The following is a 22,536-nucleotide window of genomic DNA, read 5'->3' on the forward strand; positions in this document are numbered from 1 at the left end:
AATGAATAAAGGGTCAACGTTTTGGGCTGAGATCCTTCTTCAGGACTGGAAAGCAAGGAGGAATATGCCAGAATGAAAAGGTGGGAGGAGAGGAAAGGGGATAGCTAGAAGGTGAAAGGTGAAGCCAAGTGGGTAGGAAAGACAAAGGGCTGGAGAGGGGGGAATCTGATAGGGGAGAAGAGTGGACCATGGGAGACAGGGAAGGAGGAGGGGGCGCAGGAGAGATGATAGGCAAATGAGGAGAAGTGGGAAGAGGCCAGGGTGGGGAATAGAAGGGAGAGGGGGAAATATGTTATTAAATATCATTTTACTTGATATGTAATACAAAGGAGAAAAGATTTAATTTTGAAAGACTGCCCCTTGCCCAAAAAAACTTGAAGCTGAATTGCTCTCACATGCCATTCAGACCACAATTAGATTGTACAGCTAGGAACATTCTTACAGCTTCAACGTTCCCTCTCATTTATTTCACAGTTGTGCAGACCAACCATTGCCCTGAGCAGGAAATTCTTACACAGCCTGAAAAATGAGTGGCACTTTAAATGTTTTTTTTTGTAATATGCATACTATGAATATTTAGAATGGAAATGGAGAAATTACATACCTTTGATTTTATATGTTAATCGAAGGGTATAATGAAATACAGAGAAAATCTTTCACGTTTCGTGAAGTTTTTCTCGTCTGTCTTTATTTCAGCTGAGCAGTGATGAGGGCGATGTGCACAGAAGTATTTGAGTTACTGAGCGGCTACACAGCCATGCAGTGTAGAGGGAACGGTGCAGCTGGTCGATAAAGGCAGCCCTGTAGGCTACCGACGACAAATGCAATTTCTCTTTCTCAAAGCCATCTTCTCATTGACCTGATGAATTACGTCTGATTAATTATCCACTGATATTTCCCACATTCTGTTTTAACTTCAGAGTCAGGTATATTATCGCTGACATATATAGTGAAGATTGTTGTTTTGCAGCAGCAGTACGGAGCAAGACTTAAAAATTGCTGTAAGTTGCAATCAGAAATTTGTGGTGGTTCTCCGTTATATCCAACGGTGACAGGAAACCTGTGTAGGAGAGTTTTTAAAGTGGAAGAACCATTGCAGTGGGGCAGTGGGGCAGTTCCACTCTCTTGACCTCAGACCTCTTGACCTGGTCCAGTAGTACGAACAAGTATAACAAACTAGGGTCTTCCCGGACAATCAGAAATATAAATAAGTAATTAGTGCAAAAAATGCTTCTGGTCAAGATGGCGTCAGTGAACAATGATTCCTCGGACAACGTCTCTGAAGTTATTTCACTTTTTCTATGCCTTCTGCCTGTTTGTGTTACGGCAACTGTTAGAGCCTGTGTCGTGCAGTTTGGAACTTGATTGATTGATCTAGTGTTCTGCTGAGTCCAGAGAGCTACCTCATGGAGATCAGAGACGAGAACCCGAAAAGGACTCATGGAAAAACACTGGACACAGGGTCATGAATAATTCCATTGCAAAGGGCAAGGAAGATTGAAGCATTGAGGTGAATACAGAGGCAGTCAGCTACAGAGGCCACTAGTTAGACAGCGTTCAGACCTGGTGAGTGATCGCTCCCTACGGAGGCCACTGGGTCGACAGCGTTCGGACCTGGTGAGGGATCGCTCCCTACGGAGGCCACTGGGTCGACAGCGTTCGGACCTGATGAGTGATCGCTCCCTACAGAGGCCACTGGGTCGACAGCATTCGGACCTGATGAGTGATCACTCCCTACAGAGGCCACTGGGTCGACAGCATTCGGACCTGGTGAGTGATCACTCCCTACAGAGGCCACTGGGTCGACAGCATTCGGACCTGATGAGTGATCACTCCCTACAGAGGCCACTGGGTCGACAGCATTCGGACCTGGTGAGTGATCGCTCCCTACGGAGGCCACTGGGTCGACAGCGTTCGGACCTGATGAGTGATCACTCCCTACAGAGGCCACTGGTTAGACAGCGTTCGGACCTGGTGAGTGATCGCTCCCTACGGAGGCCACTGGTTAGACAGCGTTCGGACCTGGTGAGTGATCGCTCCCTACAGAGGCCACTGGTTAGACAGCGTTCGGACCTGGTGAGTGATCGCTCCCTACGGAGGCCACTGGTTAGACAGCGTTCGGACCTGGTGAGTGATCGCTCCCTACAGAGGCCACTGGTTAGACAGCGTTCGGACCTGGTGAGTGATCGCTCCCTACAGAGGCCACTGGGTCGACAGCATTCGGACCTGATGAGTGATCACTCCCTACAGAGGCCACTGGTTAGACAGCGTTCGGACCTGGTGAGTGATCGCTCCCTACGGAGGCCACTGGGTCGACAGCATTCGGACCTGGTGAGTGATCGCTCCCTACGGAGGCCACTGGTTAGACAGCGTTCGGACCTGATGAGCGATCGCTCCCTATGGAGGCCACTGGGTCGACAGCATTCGGACCTGGTGAGTGATCGTTCCCTACGGAGGCCACTGGGTCGACAGCGTTCAGACCTGGTGAGTGATCGCTCCCTACAGAGGCCACTGGGTCGACAGCATTCGGACCTGATGAGTGATCACTCCCTACAGAGGCCACTGGTTAGACAGCGTTCGGACCTGGTGAGTGATCGCTCCCTACGGAGGCCACTGGGTCGACAGCATTCGGACCTGGTGAGTGATCGCTCCCTACGGAGGCCACTGGTTAGACAGCGTTCGGACCTGATGAGCGATCGCTCCCTACGGAGGCCACTGGGTCGACAGCATTCGGACCTGGTGAGTGATCGTTCCCTACGGAGGCCACTGGTTAGACAGCGTTCAGACCTGATGAGTGATCGCTCCCTACGGAGGCCACTGGGTCGACAGCGTTCAGACCTGGTGAGTGATCGCTCCCTACAGAGGCCACTGGTTAGACAGCATTCGGACCTGGTGAGTGATCGCTCCCTACAGAGGCCACTGATTAGACAGTGTTCGGACCTGGTGAGTGATCGCTCCCTACAGAGGCCACTGGTTAGACAGCGTTCGGACCTGGTGAGTGATCGCTCCCTACGGAGGCCACTGGTTAGACAGCGTTCAGACCTGATGAGTGATCGCTCCCTACGGAGACCACTGGGTCGACAGCATTCGGACCTGGTGAGTGATCACTCCCTACAGAGGCCACTGGGTCGACAGCATTCGGACCTGGTGAGTGATCGCTCCCTACGGAGGCCACTGGTTAGACAGCGTTCGGACCTGATGAGTGATCACTCCCTACAGAGGCCACTGGGTCGACAGCATTCGGACCTGGTGAGTGATCGCTCCCTACGGAGGCCACTGGGTCGACAGCATTCGGACCTGGTGAGTGATCGCTCCCTACGGAGGCCACTGGTTAGACAGCGTTCGGACCTGGTGAGTGATCGCTCCCTATGGAGGCCACTGGGTCGACAGCGTTCGGACCTGATGAGTGATCGCTCCCTACAGAGGCCACTGGTTAGACAGCATTCGGACCTGGTGAGTGATCGCTCCCTACAGAGGCCACTGGGTCGACAGCGTTCAGACCTGGTGAGTGATCGCTCCCTACGGAGGCCACTGGGTCGACAGCATTCGGACCTGGTGAGTGATCGCTCCCTACAGAGGCCACTGATTAGACAGCGTTCGGACCTGGTGAGTGATCGCTCCCTACAGAGGCCACTGGTTAGACAGCGTTCGGACCTGGTGAGTGATCGCTCCCTACGGAGGCCACTGGTTAGACAGCGTTCAGACCTGATGAGTGATCGCTCCCTACGGAGACCACTGGGTCGACAGCATTCGGACCTGGTGAGTGATCACTCCCTACAGAGGCCACTGGGTCGACAGCATTCGGACCTGGTGAGTGATCGCTCCCTACGGAGGCCACTGGGTCGACAGCATTCGGACCTGGTGAGTGATCGCTCCCTACAGAGGCCATTGAAGTGAATGCAGACGGGGTCATCGATCTCTCCCGACAGAGGCCAGACGGTCAGAGATCACTCCCAACAAAGACCACTGGGGAGTTACGGAAGGACTGTTCAATGTTCTGAGATTCATGTGATTGGACTATACTTTATATGGTCTCCATCAAGCTTTTGGTATTTTCTTCCTTGTGACCGATTGGTGGGTGGGTGATCTGTTACTTCTTTGTGGGTGAGTTGGGGGGGGGATTATGGCTTTTTGGTGTTACTAGACTGTTCTTTTTGCAAGTGAGGGGGTTGGGGATTGTTATTATCACTTTTTTTCTTCAGGGAATGCATTGCTATTATCGCTGTCTTTTTTCTGCAAGTGATTGTTGCCGTTTTTGTTGCCATTTTCTTTCTGCGGAGAAGGGGTGGGTGATTTTGCTGTCTGCGAGTTTTGTTTCTTTTTCTTTTTTGTGGGGGCGGGGTAGATGTATGGTCTTTCTCTATTTCATGGCTATCTGGAGAAGACAAACATCAGAGTTGTATTGTCCATGCATACTTTGACTGTAAAATTAACTTTTGAACCTTTAGAGAGAAAAAGTGAGGTTGGGTTCTTGGTCTCATGATCTGTTAAGAAAACTGAAATCAGAGGTGAAAAGCTGTTCCTAAAACATTGAGTGTGGGTCTCCAAACTCCGGTATCTCCTCTAGGATAGTGGTAATGAGAATTAGGCTGGAGAGGATCCTTAATGAGGGATGCTGTCTCCCTGAGGCATCCCAGCATTCATCGTTAAGTACCCCAAACACCCAAGATATGTCCTCTTCTTATTGCTACCATCAGGGAGGAGATACAGAAACCTGAAGACACACACTCAATGCTCTAGGAATAGTTTCTTCCCCTCTGCCATCAAATTTCTGAATGGACGATGAACCCATGAATACTATTTCAATATTTTACTCTTTTTGCACTGAATATTTTTAAAAATTTCTTATTTTAACTTAGTATTTATTTAAGCATTACACAGTATAGCAGCTGCAAAGCAACAGTTTTCACAATATGTCAGTGATATTAAATCTGATGTGTGTACCTCTGTATTGATGTTCTCTCCATATTCCCCTCTATAACGACAGCGCCAGATAATCAGATTGTGAAGTCTATCTGCTTCTTTCTTTTTTCTAATATCCAAATTATGCCAGGGTATTCAAATTTCAAAGTAAATTTATTATCTAAGTATGTAAATGTTAACAAATTCTACCCTGAGATTTGGGACTCAGAGTAGAACAAAAAATACAACAGAATCAATGAAAAACTACACACAAAGACTGGCAAGCAAACAATGTGCAAAGATGACAAACTGTGCAAATACAAAAATATAACAAGCAAAGAAATAGATAAATAAATAAATACATACATTCATACTGGCATCTTCCCCCTTCCTTTCCCGTCCTGGAGAAGGGTCTCAGCCTGGAACATTGTCTGTTTATTCATTTCCATAGAAGGTGCCTGGCCTGCTGGGTTCCTGCAGTATTTTGTGTGTGTTACATACATAGTACAGAATACATGAGTTATAGAATCCTTGAAAGTGACCTTTATGTTAAAGTATTAATTGAGATGAAAATGGATTATTTTTCAATTGAATCATTATGGTTTTAAACTATGACTTCTGTTCATTCTAGTCTGCACTGAAAACATCAATTCTGGGAGACAACTCTTTCATTTCCTTTTTGCCTCCTTTAGGGTTTCTTCCGAAGAAGCATCCAGAAACACATGGTTTATACCTGTCACAGGGAAAAGAACTGCGTCATCAACAAAGTCACAAGAAATCGCTGCCAGTACTGCCGATTACAGAAATGTTTCGAAGTGGGAATGTCTAAAGAGTGTAAGTTAGCTTTCTAATGTTCAGAATTTCAGAACGAAAAGTCCAGTTTGCCTCTGTGAGTCACCTTGTTGGCTCAAAATAGGATGCCTCTGGGCCTTTAGATGCTGGAGTTTAGAAGGATGAGGGAGATTTAATTGAAACCAATGCGATATTGGAAGGCCTACATAGAGTGGGAATGGAGAGGATGTTTCCATTACTGGGAGAGTCTAGGACCAGAGGGCACAGCCCCAGAATATAGGGACATTCTTTAGAACAGAGATGAGGAGGAATTTCTTTAGCCAGAAGAATTCTGGCTAAATTCATTGCCACAGCCGGCTGTGGAGGCCAAGTCATTGGGTATAATTAAAGTGGTGGTTGATAGGGCATCAACGGTTTTGGGGAGAAGGCAGGAGAATGAGGTAGAAAAGGATAATAATCAGCCATGATGGAATGGCACAGTAGAGTTGATGGGCCAAATGGCCTGATTATGCTCCTTTCTCATGTGGAGTTATGATGTTATATAGACTTTTGGAATTTTTTTGTTGCTTCAGAGGCTCAGAGGGAAGTGGACATTTTGTTTCCCAGAGAGGCTACTACTATTTCATGTCATGTTGTGAAGATTGTATACAGGAACTTTTGATGACGATTGCAAGCACCTTCTCCATCAAAGTATTGTAATGATAGAATGTGGCTTTAAAACTAGACATCCTATATCATTCTCTCATTTGATATATCGTGCCATCAGTCAAACAATAAGGAAAATAAATACTGTAATAAGAATCGAAACTGAAATATAAATAATAGCAATAATATAACTCAGTAAAGCTTTATCTGAAGCTTCGTGGAGGCTTGTGAAACATGGCGACATGGTAGCATAGTGGTTAGTGTAATGCTATTACAGTGTCAGAGATCAGTAATTAAACTTCAGTTTCCTCTGCAACCTGTAAGGAGCTTGTTCAATCTCCTTGTGACAGTGTGGGGTTTCACTGGGATTCCTCCCATACGGGTTAGAGTTAGTAAGCTGTGGACATGCTGTGTAGGTGCTGGAAACATGGTGACACTTATGGACTGCCCTGGCACATCCTTAATGATTTGATTTGATGCAAAACGATGCATTTTGCTGGATACTTCAATGCACATGTGACAAATACAGCTAGACTTTACCTTTCTTTATCTTGAAAGCTAAGGTGTTAGTTTAAAGTCGATCTAAGGGAGCTAAATTTTAAACAGAGTCCTTAATAAGGCAGAGATCCAAATTATAAACATAAGAGATTCTGCAGATGCTGGAAATCCAGAGCAACACCTACCAAATGCCGGAGAAACTCAGCAAATCAGGCAGCATCTCGAAGTGAATAAACAGTTGATGTTTCAGGCCATGGTCCTCCTTCTGGATTGGAAACGAAGGGGAAAGACGGCAGAATGAAAAGGTAGTGGGAGAGGAAGGACGATAGCTAGAAGGTGTCAGGCAAAGCCTCATTGGTGTGAAAGGTCAAGGGCTGGAGAGAAAGGAATCTGATAGGAGAGGAGAGTGGACCATGGGAGAAAGGGAAGGAGGAGGGGACCCGAGGGGAGGTGATAGGCAGGTGAGAAGAGGTAAGAGGGCAGAGCAGGGAATAAAAGAAGAGGCTGAGGGTAAAATTATTTTTACCAGAAGGTGAAATCAATATTCATTCCTTTCTGAGGGTTGCCTCATCTTGGCACAAGGGGAGGCCATGGACTAACATATCAGAACGAGAATGGGAATTGGAATTAAAATGTTTGACCACTGGGAAGTTCCAGTTTTGGCAGAAAGCGGCCTCCCAGTTTTTAATGGGTCTCACCAATGTACAGGCGGCTGCATTGGGAGCATGGGATTCAATAGATGATTTGCAGATGAAGTGTTCTCTCAGCTGGAAGGACTGTTTGGGGCCCTGAATGGGCAGGTGTAGCAGGGATAAGTGCCAGGAGGAAGATTAATGGGAAGGGACAAATGGAAAAGGGAATCACAGAGGGAAAGATCGCTGTGGAAAGCAGAGAATAGCCACTCGCAGGGATGCAAATTAGTTTGAAGTAAGAATTGTGAAAAGGTGGATGAAATTTGTGAAATGTATTACTACCAGTATTGAATGCAGAGGGAGATAAATCCAATGGAATGAAAATTTGCAGGAAAAGCGAGTGAAGGTTAGAAAAATGAGGAATAGTGAGGTCATGGAGACTATAGAACTACGAATTAAAAATCGTAATTGGAAAACAGGTAGATTAGTGAAGGGAGAAGTATTAAAGATCGGCTTTATTTGTTACATGTATATCAGAAGATCGTAGTATACAGTGAAATGTGCCATTTGCATCAATGACCAACACACTCCGGGGATGTGCCTTGGGCATCCAGGAAGTATTGCCACATTTCCAGCGCCAACACAGTATGCCCACAGCTGAATAACCCTAGTTCATACATCTCTCTTTGGAACGTGGGAGGAAACCGAAGCACATGGAGGAAAGCTGTGTGATCATGGTGATGAGTGAGCAGAACTTGGCACAGTGTAGGAAACAGAGAACAATATTAGTTCTGCAGGATGCTGGGAATTCCTGTGGACAGGTCCAAATCTCTCCTGCCCTATCTGATTTCTTTCTCTCCAGCCCTTTACATTTTCCACCTATCTCCCTTCACCTATCACCTTCTAGTTATCCTCCTTCCCCCACCGCCACCTTTTTATTCTGGCATCATCCTTCCTTTCCAGTCCTAAAGAAGAGTCTCAGCCCGAAATGCTGACTGTTTATTCATTTCCATAGATGTCTCCTGACCTTCTGAGTTCTGCCAGCATGTTGTGTGTGTTGCTCTGGATTTCCAGCATCTGCAGACTTCCTCATGTTTGTTCTTAAATCTTTGTAGTTCTTGAATGTATTACTTAGAAAAAGTTTCACAATTATATGACTTTATCTGCTAAATATAAAAAGCATTCAGCATAAGAGACATTTAAGGCACTCTTAGACTGGCACATGGATGACAGAGAAATTGGGAGCTGTGTGGGAGGAAGGGTTAGATTGATCTCAGAGTCGTTTAAAAGGTTGGCATAACTGCATAGGCCAAATGGCCTGTACTGTGTTATAATGCTGTAAACTCAGTCAGCTCCATCATGGGCACCAACCTCCCCAGAATCCAGGACATCTTCAAGGAGCAATGCTTCAAAAAGGTGGCATCCATTATTTAGAACCCCCATCACCCAGCACTGTACTGCTGCTGCATAACAGACAGACATACTTTATTGATCCTGAAGGAAATCGGGTTTCGTTAAAGCCGCACCAACCAAGAATAATGAAGAAATATAGCAATATAAAACAATAAATAATTAAATAATAAGTTAAACATGCCAAGTGGAAATAAGTCAAGGACCAGCCTATTAGCACAGGTTGTCTGACACTCCGAGGGAGGAGTTGTAAAGTTTGATGGCCACAGGCGGGAATGATTTCCTATGACGCTCAGTGTTACATCTCAGTGGAATGAGTCTCTGGCTGATTGTATTCCTGTGCCTAACCAGTTCATTAGGGAGTGGATGGGAGTCATTGTCCAAGATGGCATGCAACTTGGACAGCATCCTCTTTTCAGACACCACCGTCAGAGAATCCAGTTCCACCCCCACAACATCACTGGCCTTACGAATGAGTTTGTTAATTCTGTTGGTGTCTGCTACCCTCAGCCTGCAGTCCCAGCACACAACAGCAAACATGATAGCACTGGCCACCACAGCCTCGTAGAACATCCTCAGCACCGGCAGATGTTAAAGGACCTCAGTCTCCTCAGGAAATAGAGACGGCTCTGACCCTTCTTGTAGACAGCCTCAGTGTTCTTTGACCAGTCCAGTTTATTGTCCATTCGTACAAATTCAACAACAAATTTCACAACTTATGCTGGTGATATTAAACCTGATTCTGACTTGAGTCTCTGCTCCGGAACGCTGATTTTGGAATTGTGATGGTACAGTAGAGAGTGATCAGTGTTTGCAGATTTTTTTCTCCCCATTCTGTTTTGATGTTTGACTATTTATAATAATGTTGATAATAAAAAACTATTACAAAATTAGTGCTTCACTACAGTTTCTAAAATAATTTCAATTTGTATGGAATGTCTACTATTTCTGTCAACAATGGAAAACAATTAAGAAAATAGAATAGTGCGCATTACAAACCCTTCGTCCCATGATGTTGTACTGATCTTTTAACCTACTCTAAGGTCAATTTAACCCTTCCCTCCTACATAGCCCTCCATTTTTCTATCATCCATGAACCTATGTAAGAGTTTCTCAAATGTCCCTAATGTATTTGCCTCTACCACCACCCTGGCAGGGCGTTCCACACACTCAACACTGTAAACATATCCCCTTAAACTTTCATCCGATTATCTTAAAATTATTAGTGTGCTATTAGCCATTTCCACCCTGGGAAAAAGTCTCTGGCTGTCCACTTGATCTACGCTCCAAAGAGAAAAGCCTGAGTTTGCTGAACCTGTCGTCATAAGACAGTAAAACCCACCTACGAAATTATAACCATCAAAGGTCTGGATGAAAGGGGAAGAGGTAGATTCAAATAAACTGGTCGGTTAAAGAGAAACTTTGTTGAAAATAGAGAATGATTAAATCACTTCAGTAAAACAGCATGATAGTGTAGCGGCTAGCACAACACTTCGCAGTTCAAGAGACGCAGGCCTTGAACTTCCCTCCGCTGCCTGTAAGGAGTTTCTATGATCTTCCCATGACCACGTGGGTTTCCTCCAAGTGCTCCAGTTTCCTCCCACAGTCTAAATACCTGTTGGTTGGCAGGTTAATTGGTCATTATAAATTGTTCCTGATTAGGCTAGTGTTAAATCGGTTTGCTGCAGCTCAAAGGGCTGGAAAAGTCTATTCCATGCTGTACCTCAATAAAATAACACAACACAAAATTACTGCACTGTGAGAGAGTTAAACTTTTAAACATGAGATATGTCAATGTAAGATGTTTGACAAGTCGCAAGATTAGTACATGGGATTCTAATTTATTGACTTAATTTTTAACTTATTTTGTATGTTTGTGTTTACTTATTTAGTTTGTCATCCAGTTTCACTAACTGCTTGCTATTGTTATGTCATAAATATTTTATATGTGCCCTATTAATATTTTATTTGAAATGTAATGAAGTTTCCATTAAACATTTATAAAGTCGTTACACTGTAAGCTATTATGAGAAATTACGTAATCCTTTGAGTGTGTATTTCTCAGCTCTACATGCTTGTGATCGTACAATAACCATGCATCTGATTTTAAATAAATCTCTTAAGTGCTGCATGTTGTGATATTGAGCCAGAGGAGGACATATAGCTATAAAACATTTCCTAATTAATACACTCAGTGGCCACTTTATTAGATACCTCCTGTACATAATAAAGCAGCCATTGTGTGTCTGTTCATGTCACCAATCCACTTTAAGGTTTGATTTGTTATGTGCTCAGAGATGCTCTTCTGCACACCACTGTGGTTATTTGAGTTACTGTCGCCTTCCTGTCAGCTTGAACCAGTCTGGCCATTCTCCTCTGACCTCTCTCATTAACAAGGTGTTTTCTTCACAGAACAGCCACTCACTTTATTGTGTTTTTTGTTTTTCACACCATTCTCCATTAAGTCTAGCGACTATTGTGTGTGAAAATCCCAGGAGATCAGCAGCTTCTGAGATACTCAAACCACCCTGTCTGGCACCAACAACCATTCCACGGTCAAGGTCATTTAGATCACATTTCTTCCCTAGTCTGATGTTTGGACTGAATAACAACTGAACCTCTTGACCATGCCTGCATGCTTTTATGCAGTGAGTTGCTGCCACATGATTGGCTGATTAGATATTTGCATAAATGAGCAGGTGTACCTAATAAAGTGGCCACTGAGTGTATGTTTGTGGAGTCAGTTTTAAGTTGTGAAGGCAGACCTGTAAGGATTTCTTCACATTACAAGGGGTCATTAGGGGATGGTAGTAATGAGTAGATATTTTTTACTGCTGGATGCTACTTTCTTGGGACACTACTTCTTGAACGTAGCCTGAGTGGTGGGAAGTGCTGTGCCCGTGATGAAGCTGCCTGAGTCTACACCCTCTGCAGCCTCTTCTGACTCTGTGTACTGAAGCCTCCACACCAGTGGCTGATGTAACCAATCAGAATGCTCTTTATGGTACAACAACAGAAATTTGCTAGAATCTATGGTGACATTCCAAATCTCCTCAAGCTCCCAACAACGTAGAGCTACTCGTGTGCCTCCTTCGTGGTTGCATCAATACGTTAGGCCCAGGATAGATTCTTAGAGATGTTGATTCTCAAAAATTTGAAACTGCTTCACTGCGGACTCCTTAATGAGGACTAGTGTGTTCTCCCAACGTTCCCTTCCTGAAGTCCACAAACAATTCGCCTCAAACAGTTCACTGGTCTTGCCATGTTGTGTACAAGGTTGTTATCGCAGGTAAAGCCCTCCCTACCATTGAGAGCATCTATACAAAGTGTCGTCACAGGAAAGCAGCTCCCATCATCAGAGACCCACCACCCAGGACTTGCTCACTTCTCAGTGCTGCCATCAGGAAGAGGGTACAGGAGCCTTGTACTCACTGCACCAGGTTCAGGGACATTTATTACCTCTAAGCCATCGGGTTCGTGAACCAAAGGGGATAACTTCACTCACCCCATCACTGAATTGTTCCCATGACCTATGGACTCACTTTCAAGGACTTTTCATCTCATGTTCTCGATATTTATTGTTTATTATTATTCTTTCTTTCTTTTTGTATTTGCACAGTTTATTGTCTTTTGCACACTGGTTGAACGTCCAAGTTAGTGCGGTCTTTCATTGATTCTGTTATAGTTATTATTCTATTATGGATTTATTGAGTATTATAGCAAGAAAATGAATCTCAGGGTTGTATACAGTGACATATATGTACTTTGATAAGAAATTCACTTTAAACATTGAACTTTGTGGGCCCATTTTGGGATATCATTTTCAATGCTACATGTCACTCAAGTGCTGTATTAGGCTGTGGAAGGAAGAAGCGGGAACAAGGGAGTTATTGTCTTTATTCGTTAAAGCTAACTTCAAAAGGTGATATTTTACTAACAGCATTCATATCGCCTGGATCTTATTTGCATCATTATTTACATATCCAAAGATTATAGGCAAAGAAGAAAATACATGGACATTGTGAAAGAACTAACAAATCTAAATGTGCGAGATATCATGGACACTGCGAGGGATCGTTCGATGTGGAGAGCCATGATCGTCCAAGCGTGTGACCCGCAAGGCACAAGAAGAAAAAGATTTACATATCCAGTGCAGGTTTTGGTGATATAGGAGGCTGAGGATGATAGCGATGAACTGATAATGAGGAGGGTCAAAAAGGACAGAGAATTACCAGGTTTAAAGTTCAAAATTCAAAGTACATTTATCATCAGTTTGTATAAATTATATAACCTTGAGATTCAGCTACTTACAGGCAGCCACAAAACAAGAAACCCAAAAGAACCCAATTAAAAATAAGACCAACACCCAATGCGCAGAGAGAGAGAGAAAAAAACCCAATTCAAGTCATGCAAACAGCATTCAGAAGGAAAGTGAGTCCACAGACATGAAGCCCAGTGCAGCCAGAGTAGGCCCATAGTTTCAGCCATCAGATTATCACACAGTGGGGCAAATTGTAACACAGCACTCACACCAGAACAGGACTACCAGGTTGTTTAATGTCACAAGTGTAGAGGAGAACAAAACAATTGTTCCTCTGGTTCTGATGCAGCACAAAAAAACACAATAATAATTGGAAAAACACAATAAATATCTTACCTCTTCTGATCTACCTTTCACCAACCCCTGGATCCCCTCCTCCTTCCCTTTCTCCCATGGTCTACTGTCTCCTTCTCTCAGACTCCTTCCTCTCCAGCCCTGTACCTTTCCCACTCACCTGAATTCACCTGTCACCTTCTTGGTTTCCTCCTTCCCCTCCCACCAACTTTTTATTCTGGATTCTTCACCCTTCCTTTTAGTCCTGAAGAATGGTCTCAGCCAGAAACGTCAACTGTTTTTTCATTGCCATAGCTGCTGCCTGACCTGCTAAGTTCCTCCAGCACTTTTTGTGTCTTGCTCTGTGTTTTCAGCATCTGCAGAATTTCTTGTGTTTGTCAATATGTAAGATAGCTTACATACATAGATTAATTTTAAGTCCATAAAGTGACATTAAGCAGAGGAGTGTAATCTATACATCTATCATGCCACCACTTACTAACCTTAACCATTCATATTTGGAATGTGGGAGGAAAACAGATACCCAGAGGAAACTCAGACAGTCATGGGGAAGTCGTACAGGCTGCCCCCAGCACATCCTTGCACTCTGTTGGACATTAAAGCAAAATGATGTATTTCACTGCATGTTTTGATGTGTCAATATACGTGTGACAAAGAAAGCTAACCTTTAAACTTTATTTGACTGTGATTGCATCGCAGCCTGTTATGGAGGCTCCAAGGCACAGGATCGAAAGAAGCTGCAGAAGGTTGCAGATTCCACCAGCTCTATCATGGGCACAGGCTTGCCCACTGTCTTTTTAAGCAAAGTTGCCCACAAAATATGAAAAATAAACTAATATTTACTCAAATAAATTAGTACTTGCCGAAGAGGGTTTGCATGCCAAAAAACGGTCATGTAGACAAGGCCAAATGAATCATTGACCGTCGAATTGGTCAGATCACACCAGTTATTAATGGCAGGAGTCCCACTTTATTACTTCAATAGCTTAACTTTGTCTCAGATGGTTTCTGGCTTCTTCCCCCTTCCTTTCTAGTCCCACTGAATGGTCTTGGCCTGAAACATTGACTCTTTATTCGCCTCCATTGATGCTTCCTGTTAGTGGGGTAAGCTCCCATTACCTATTAAATGCTCCCATTTGTGTGCATCTCAAATTGCTTCTGACAACCAAATGGAGCTCCTGGCCTTCATGTGTAGCCCGGTGAAACTGCTTCTACTGACAGGAGAAGGGCAAAGGCAGGTATTCGCACCTTAAAACCAGTCACTTCAGACAGATGGGGCTCATCAGCCGTGGTTGGCAGATCATCTGGGAGAAGGAAAATGCTGATCTCAAACCGCCACTGCCTTGCCGCAATACCCACTCATGGAGAAGGCTTCTGGAGTAAACCCTGAGGACAATTCTAGAGCTGTCTTAAGGCCGTCCTACGTTGAGTTCAAACACTGACTGGCAAATCCTTCAATACCACTGGTACCAAACTGATTTGATCTCTGCTGTTCCTGTATTGGTCTTTGGATTCATCAGCTGCGTGGAGAGGGGGAGCTTGCTACATGGGCAACAGCTTTCTCTCCATATCACACCGTCCTTGCTTACATATCGCATAGACAGTTGGCAGGCAACATCCATGGTCAACCCCAACCAACAGCGGGCCTTATTTGCTGAGTTCCTCCAGCATTTCCAGCATCTGCAGAATCTCTTGTGTTTCTGTTCGGTTAAAGGAGTCTCATTCATTCACATCCAAGGTCCCTAGTTTGTGAAACATTAGCTAATCAGAGTCACAATCAAGAAAGTGGGAGGAAGCCAGAGCACCCAGAGGAAACACACACGGTCACGGGGAGAGCGTACAGACTCCTAACAGAGAGAATCATTCCTGTTGTGGCTATCCCTCGAGGTCGAGGATGATGGTCTTCATTCCGTTTCCACAGAGCGAAGAGGCCTGATGTACTTGATGTTGCACTCCAAGAAGCACACGATACTTCACAAATCAACCAACTGATTCCAATGGCATGGAAACCATGACGATTGGAGCTGATGGATTTGTTGCAGCCTTCATCCGCCTTCACAGCCGTTGAGTTCGAAGTAACTTCGTCCACCTGTTCCACCGTTGAGGTCTTGGTTGGATTGTTCTTTGTCAGGGACCTCACCCTCGACCTTACCCGCATGGGTGACCCTACCAGGAGCATAGCCCCAGACGGCATCGCTCTTGTGATCTCAGGACCACACCAGCTTCTCCACCATGACAAGGTGACAATCCACAGAGAAGATAATTTCTGTAAATACACGTTGTAGAAAACTTCAGTAGTCAGCTCAGACTCCAATGTTATCAGCAGTAACAGCTTTATTATCAATTAAAATTTTATGCAAAAAATAGTCTAAAGTTTGTAGAATGGAGTTGGTGGAGCAACTTCAAAACTTGATAACAAATGCTATCCTAGTTAATGAGTTTATCGTTTCTGATACTTTTAACTGTTTAAACAATGAATTATACTAACAATTTTTATCATTACAGAAAGTGAAATAAATTTAAATAAGCAGCTGATTTATGAATAAGCAGCTAATTTCTGACCAGTGTATTTATGAATTTAAAAACTAATCCAAGTTTCAAGTGGAATTAAGGGACGGGTTAGGGGTTAGGGAGAGGGATGATGGAGAATGAAGAGTGAGAGACAGGAGCCAGTGATCAGAATCTGAAGAGCAAACACGAGGAAATCTGCAGATGCTGGAAATTTAAACAACACACACAAAATGCTGGTGGAACACAGCAGGCCGGGCAGCATCTATAAGGAGAAGCACTGTCGATGTTTCGGGCCGAGACCCTTCATCAGGACTAACTAGTCCTGACGAAGGGTCTCGGCCCAAAACATCGACAGTGCTTCTCCTTATAGATGCTGCCTGGCCTGCAGTGTTCAGTTAGTCCTGATGAAGGGTCTCAGCCCGAAACATCGACAGTGCTTCTCCTTATAGATGCTGCCTGGCCTGCTGTGTTCAGTTAGTCCTAATGAAGGGTCTCAGCCCGAAATGTCGACAGTGCTTCTCCTTATAGATGCTGCCTGGCCTGCTGTGTTCCACCAGCATTCTGTGTGTGTTGATCAGAATCTGAGCTTGAGTACTTCATATGGACTGGTGGAAAGTCAGTGATTCCAGAGGTCAGGATGACAGGCAGTTAGGAGACCAGCGATTCCCATGTTGGTGAGTGCCGAGGCTCAAATCAACAGGGGTCACGAAGGCCTGTGAGCCCCCAGGTCACTAAGGGCAAAGGTCTATGTCAGTCCAGAAGCTGAGGCCTGAAGGTCAAAGACCAAAGTCAGCGAGTCCTGAGGTAGAGTCCTGAAGATCAAAGACTGAAGTCAGCGAGTCCTGAGGTAGAGTCCTGAAGATCAAAGACTGAAGTCTGCGAGTCCTGAGGTAGAGTCGTGAAGATCAAACACTGAAGTCAGTGAGTCCTGAGGAGGAATCCTGAAGATCAAAGCAATGATCGGGAGGTCCTGGGGTTAAAATCCAGAGCTGGGCAAGTCCTGAGGTAGAGTCCTGAAGATCAGAGACCAAAGTCAGTGAGTCCTGAGGTAGAGGCCCAAAGGTCGGGCCTGGAGTCCAGGTCAGGAACTGGAGGCTCGAGGCCCAATGTTTGTGAGGCTGAGTCCAGAACCAAGGGCTTTTGTCCTGGAGGAGGCCTGTCTGTGTTTGTGAGGTGATGGGTGGGACAGGGGCTTGTACTGCTGTTGAGGGAGAGCCAGTGGATGTAGTGTACCTGGACTTCCAGAAAGCTTTTGATAAAGTCCCACATAGGAGATTAGTGGGCAAAATTAGGGCACATGGTATTGGGGGCAGAGTACTGACATGGATTGAAAATTGGCTGGCTGACAGGAAACAAAGAGTAGTGATTAACGGGTCCCTTTTGGATTGGCAGGCTGTGACCAGTGGGGTACCGCAAGGTTCGGTGCTGGGACCACAGCTGTTTACCATATACATTAATGATTTAGATGAAGGGATTAAAAGTAACATTAACAAATTTGCTGATGACACAAAGCTGGGTGGCAGTGTGAAATGTCAGGAGGATGTTATGAGAATGCAGGGTGACTTGGACAGGTTGGGTGAGTGGGCAAATGTATGGCAGATGCAGTTTAATATGGATAAATGTGAGGTTATCCACTTTGGTGGCAAGAACAGGAAGGCAGATTACTATCTAAATGGAGTCAAGTTAGGAAAAGGAGAAGTACTAGATCTAGGTGTTCTTGTACATCAGTCAATGAAAGCAAGCATGCAGGTACAGCAGGCAGTGAAGAAAGCTAATGGCATGCTGGCCTTTATAACAAGAGGAATTGAGTATAGGAGAAAAGAGGTCCTTCTGCAGCTGTACAGGGCACTGGTGAGACCCCACCTGGAGTATTGTGTGTAGTTTCGGTCTCCAAATTTGAGGAAGGACTTTCTTGCTATTGAGGGAGTGCAGCGTAGGTTAATTCCCGGAATGGTGGGACTGTCATATGTTGAAAGATTGGAGCAACTGGGCTTGTATACACTGGAATTTAGAAGGATGAGAGGGGATCTGATTGAAACATATAAGATTATTAAGGGATTGGACACACTGGAGGCAGGAAGCATGTTCCCACTGATGGGTGAATCCAGAATTAGAGGCCACAGTTTAAGAATAAGGGGTAGGCCACTTAGAACAGAGATGCGGAAAAACTTTTTCACCTAGAGAGTGGTGGATATGTGGAATGCTCTGCCCCAGAAGGCAGTGCAGGCCAAGTCTCTGGATGCATTCAAGAACGAGTTAGATAGAGCTCTTATAGATAACGGGGTCAAGGGATATGGGGAGAGGGCAGGAACAATACTGATTGTGTATGATCAGCCATGATCACAGTGAATGGTGGTGCTGGCTAGAAGGGCCGAATGGCCTACTCCTGCACCTACTGTCTATTGTCTATTGTTATCTTGTTTAGTTCTGTTGTTGTTGTTGCTGCTGCTTGTGTTGTTCTGTTGAACATTGTGGGTATGCTATGTTGGTGACAGAATGTGTGACAAGACTTGCGGGCACCCCCCAACACATCATTAGCTTGTGTTGATTGTTAATGCAAACAACACATTTCACTTTGTGTTTCAATGTACATGTGATAAATGAATCTAATAATTTATGTATGTACATCAATTCCTATTTGGTTAAATGTTAACTCTATTATAAAGACTGTTTTGCTGGTATTCTGTAGGGATCACATCACTGGTGCAATAAACCTCTTTACCAAAACTTAGCTTATGTCGATATTTTATTCCAACAATAACATTTTGTTATAACTGCAACTCATTCTTTCATTATGTGCCATGTCATATGATGTGGGCGATTGTGGTCTTTCCATGACCATGATTGTTCTTGGCAAATTTTTCTACAGAAGTGGTTTGCCATTGCCTTCTTCTGGACAGTGTTTTTACGAGACAGGTGACCCCAGTCATTATCAATACTCATCAGAGATTGTCTGCCTGGCGTCAGTGGTTGCATAACCAGGACTTGTGGTATGCACCAGCTGCTTATACAACCACCCACCACCTCCTCCCACGGCTTCACATGACCCTGATTGGGAGGGGCAAGAATGCAGGGCCAAGGCTTTGCCTTAGGGTGACCTGCAGGCTAGTGGAAAGAAGGAGCACCTCCTTTGGTAAAGACATATCTCCACCCCCACCACCCAAACTGCAACTATGCTACAGAAATATTGTTCTACCCTATCACTGTACCTCTCATGCTGTGAAAGATAATATCTCACAAAAAGAATACCTGTCAAGGTGACATTGTGTATGAAACAGGAAACAATAAAATTCACAATAGGATGGATATTAAAATCATTGAAAGAAATAATTAACAATGAAAAGTAAATATCTAAAAATGGATATAGTGAGCCATTCTGTCTTTCTCTGTGCAAAGTCACAAGTAAGCCACAAGTTAACATGGTCATAAATAGAGTCTTTGTTTAATCCATACATAAATATAGAAGAGATGGTGTGTTTGGCATTGGTCTTGCATGTTGAACTCTGACCTATGAGTCCAGGATTCAAACTTACCTCATCCCATTAAGTGGAAAACTGTTCTGCCTGAAGCATAAGGGTTCCATCAAGGAAAGCAGATTGTTAGATTTCAAGCCAAATGCCAGCAAAGCGCACAAGGCAAACTGGCAAGGAAGTGGGAACTGCACTCCAAGCAACACAAAATAAATGGGACGTTGTGCTGTAACATTCCCTGCCCTAACTAACCGAGAAACTCTTGATGTTAAGTCAAAGTTAAAGTAAGTTAATTTCAAAGTACGAATAAGTCACCATTTACTAGATTGAGATTCATTTTCTTGCAGACACTTATAGGAACACAAAAAAAATAGAATTTATGAAAACGTATACATAAACAAAGACTGACAAATGACCAATCTGCAAAAGAAGACAAATTGTGCAAATAAAATATAAATAAATATTATGAGAACATGAGTTGTGGGATAATACTGGATGGGAAGATTCGCAAAAATAATCGTTTGATTTCTCAAAACAATGAGCACCTTGCCCACTCCAGGCCAACATACAATACCAATGTAAATAAAGAAGACAGATGTTTCAGTAATAAATTCTAAATTTAGCATGAATAAACTTTAATTAATCAATAGTGTAAATTTTCTGAATGTATACAGTACTGCGCAAAAGTTAAGCGCATATATATAAAGATTCAAAGATTGAAAGACTAAAAGTATTTTTTTGAAGTATTTATACAGTATACAACCCTGAGATTTGTGGTCCCATGGACAATCATGAAACAAAGAAACACCATGGAGCCTATTCAAACAAAACATCAAACACCCAATGCACAAAAAAAAGTACAGAGTGATAAAAGGGCAAAAAACACACAGAACATAAATCATTAAACCACAGAGTACTCTATATAGCTAGGGTGCTTAAGAGTTTTGCACAATACTGTATGTCAACGTGTAGCAGAAAGTGAGTTTGTAAAGGATGTTAGGATGTTTGTAAAGGATGACAAGGGCAAAGGGTGTTAGGAATGGAGTACCACTGGGGGTTGTGCCGGGGTAAGGTGTGGGTGGCACAGGTGCAGACACACCCAGCCCTGAAAAATGAGGCAAAGTGCAATGATCCCAAGCTATTGGTTTAATGATCAGAACAGAACTCACTCTGCTGCCTCCCATTCCCTTCCCTTTTTCCCAGCCATGATTCCCCTCTCCCTGCTCCCTTCCCACTCTCAGTTCACAACAGAGATCCATATCAAAATCAGGATTATCATCACTCACAAAAGTTTTTTTTTGTGGCAGCAGTACTGGGTGATACATAAAATTACTACAGTACTGTGCAAAAGTCTTAGGCACCTTAGCAATATATATGTGGGATCAACAAGTCTCTGTGATGTGGTATCACCAGATTCCAGCTGTATACTAGCTGAAATAGCAGGAATCAATACTTTAGGTACAGAATATTTTAAATGGTTATAAAAGTGGTACTAAACCTGAAGTATTTGTGTCATGACTTTTAGGAAAAAAATCAATATTAGCAAGACAGTTTTTATCCTACAAATATCAGGTTCCTGAACCACTGTGGATAGTTTCACTCACCTCAACTCCGGACTGATTCCACAACCTACAGATTCACTTTCAGGGACTCTACAATTCATGTTCTCAATATTATTTATTTATTTTTAATTTGCTTAATTTGCATATCGGTTGTTTGTCCGTCTTTGTTTATGTATAGTTTTTAATTTATTCCATTGTATTTCTTTATTTTTCTGTCAATACCTGCTGGAAAATTGAACTTAGAAATTAAAATGCCACACAGTTGTCAGGTCGTGTAAAAATTTCCTGCTCAGAGCAAGGGTTGGTCCATGCAACTGTAAAAGAAATTAAAGGAAGGAATGTTGTTTCTTTTGGAGGTGTATGTGTAAATGTTTAAATGACATATGTCAGTAAGAGTTAATCTGATTCTGATGTACTGCTGCTGCATAACGACAAATTTTGTGACATATGCTGGTGATATTAAACCTGATTCCGATTCTGATTCTGTTTCTAATTAGGCCGGGGTTTTCCATAGGAGCAGCACAGTATAATTAACAGCTGTTAACCCATTGCTTTGCAGCGCCAAAGACCCAGGATGTGCTGGGGGCAGCCCATAAGTGTCACCATACTTCCAACACCAGCATAGTCATGCCTTCAACTTACTAACTCTAACAAATGTGTGCTTCAGAGCACCCAGAGGAAAGACACACGGTCACAGGGAGAATGTACCAACTCCTTAGAGAGGGTGATGGGAAATGAACCCTGACTGGCAATCGCCAGTGCATGAACCGTTACGCCACTGTGTATGAGTACGATACTTTAGTATTTGACTCATACAATATAATTCCCAGTAATATGCCTGAGTAAACATTCAGACAGTAAAACTGGCGATGACTGAGAGGCATGGTAAATCTAAAACTATGTTTAAATATTTCCAACATACTGGACAGGAAAAGGGGTTTTATCAACTGTGATAAGCAATCTTACTATTTATGTCCACCAAAGTTCAATGAATCTAGAATCCTGCATTAAAATGATTTGGAATAATCTTCATCAGTGGCAGCTTGTGTGGTATTTAATCATACTCCAAATATCTGCTGAAAAGCATCTGGTGCTGGAGCCGTGGTGATGAATGGCTGATAGTCATGTATTATGCTAATCTGACACTGCTCTCCATTCGCTGCCTGCTACTGCCCTGGCTCCCATCCCTCAACAATAAGCACTTTAACCAAAGCTGGCGATCCATCAAAGAAGACTCTTCCACTGATCTGATTTAGGACCAGAATAAATTAGTGTGGATGCCCGTTTCCAGGAAGTGGCCAGTCCTGTTAAAAAGGGATATATTTAACTCCTGGCTAAGAAGGGGTCTTTCCAACCTTTGAAAATCTCTATAAAAGCAAGTTTCCCTTTTCAAATGGCATAACTATGCATGTATAGAAAATATTCATAGCATTCTTCCCTTATGCCAGTTATCCTATCACTACTAACATTGTTTGTTCTATTGGCAAGAGAGTATGATT

General features: G+C 43.6%; 1 protein-coding gene across 2 annotated transcripts in view; it reads left to right on the plus strand.

Moving 5' to 3' along the window:
* LOC132378243 (retinoic acid receptor beta-like) overlaps positions 1 to 22,536 on the plus strand; it is a 205,980-nt gene that overhangs the window by 85,886 nt on the left and 97,558 nt on the right. For both annotated transcript variants that reach the window (XM_059944989.1, XM_059944990.1), the window contains one exon: positions 5,595 to 5,736. In XM_059944989.1, the coding sequence (XP_059800972.1) occupies positions 5,595 to 5,736 (142 nt within the window). The remainder of the gene's footprint in view (positions 1 to 5,594; positions 5,737 to 22,536) is intronic.

Source organism: Hypanus sabinus, chromosome 20 (assembly GCF_030144855.1).
Source record: "Hypanus sabinus isolate sHypSab1 chromosome 20, sHypSab1.hap1, whole genome shotgun sequence".
Classification (NCBI taxonomy): domain Eukaryota; kingdom Metazoa; phylum Chordata; class Chondrichthyes; order Myliobatiformes; family Dasyatidae; genus Hypanus; species Hypanus sabinus.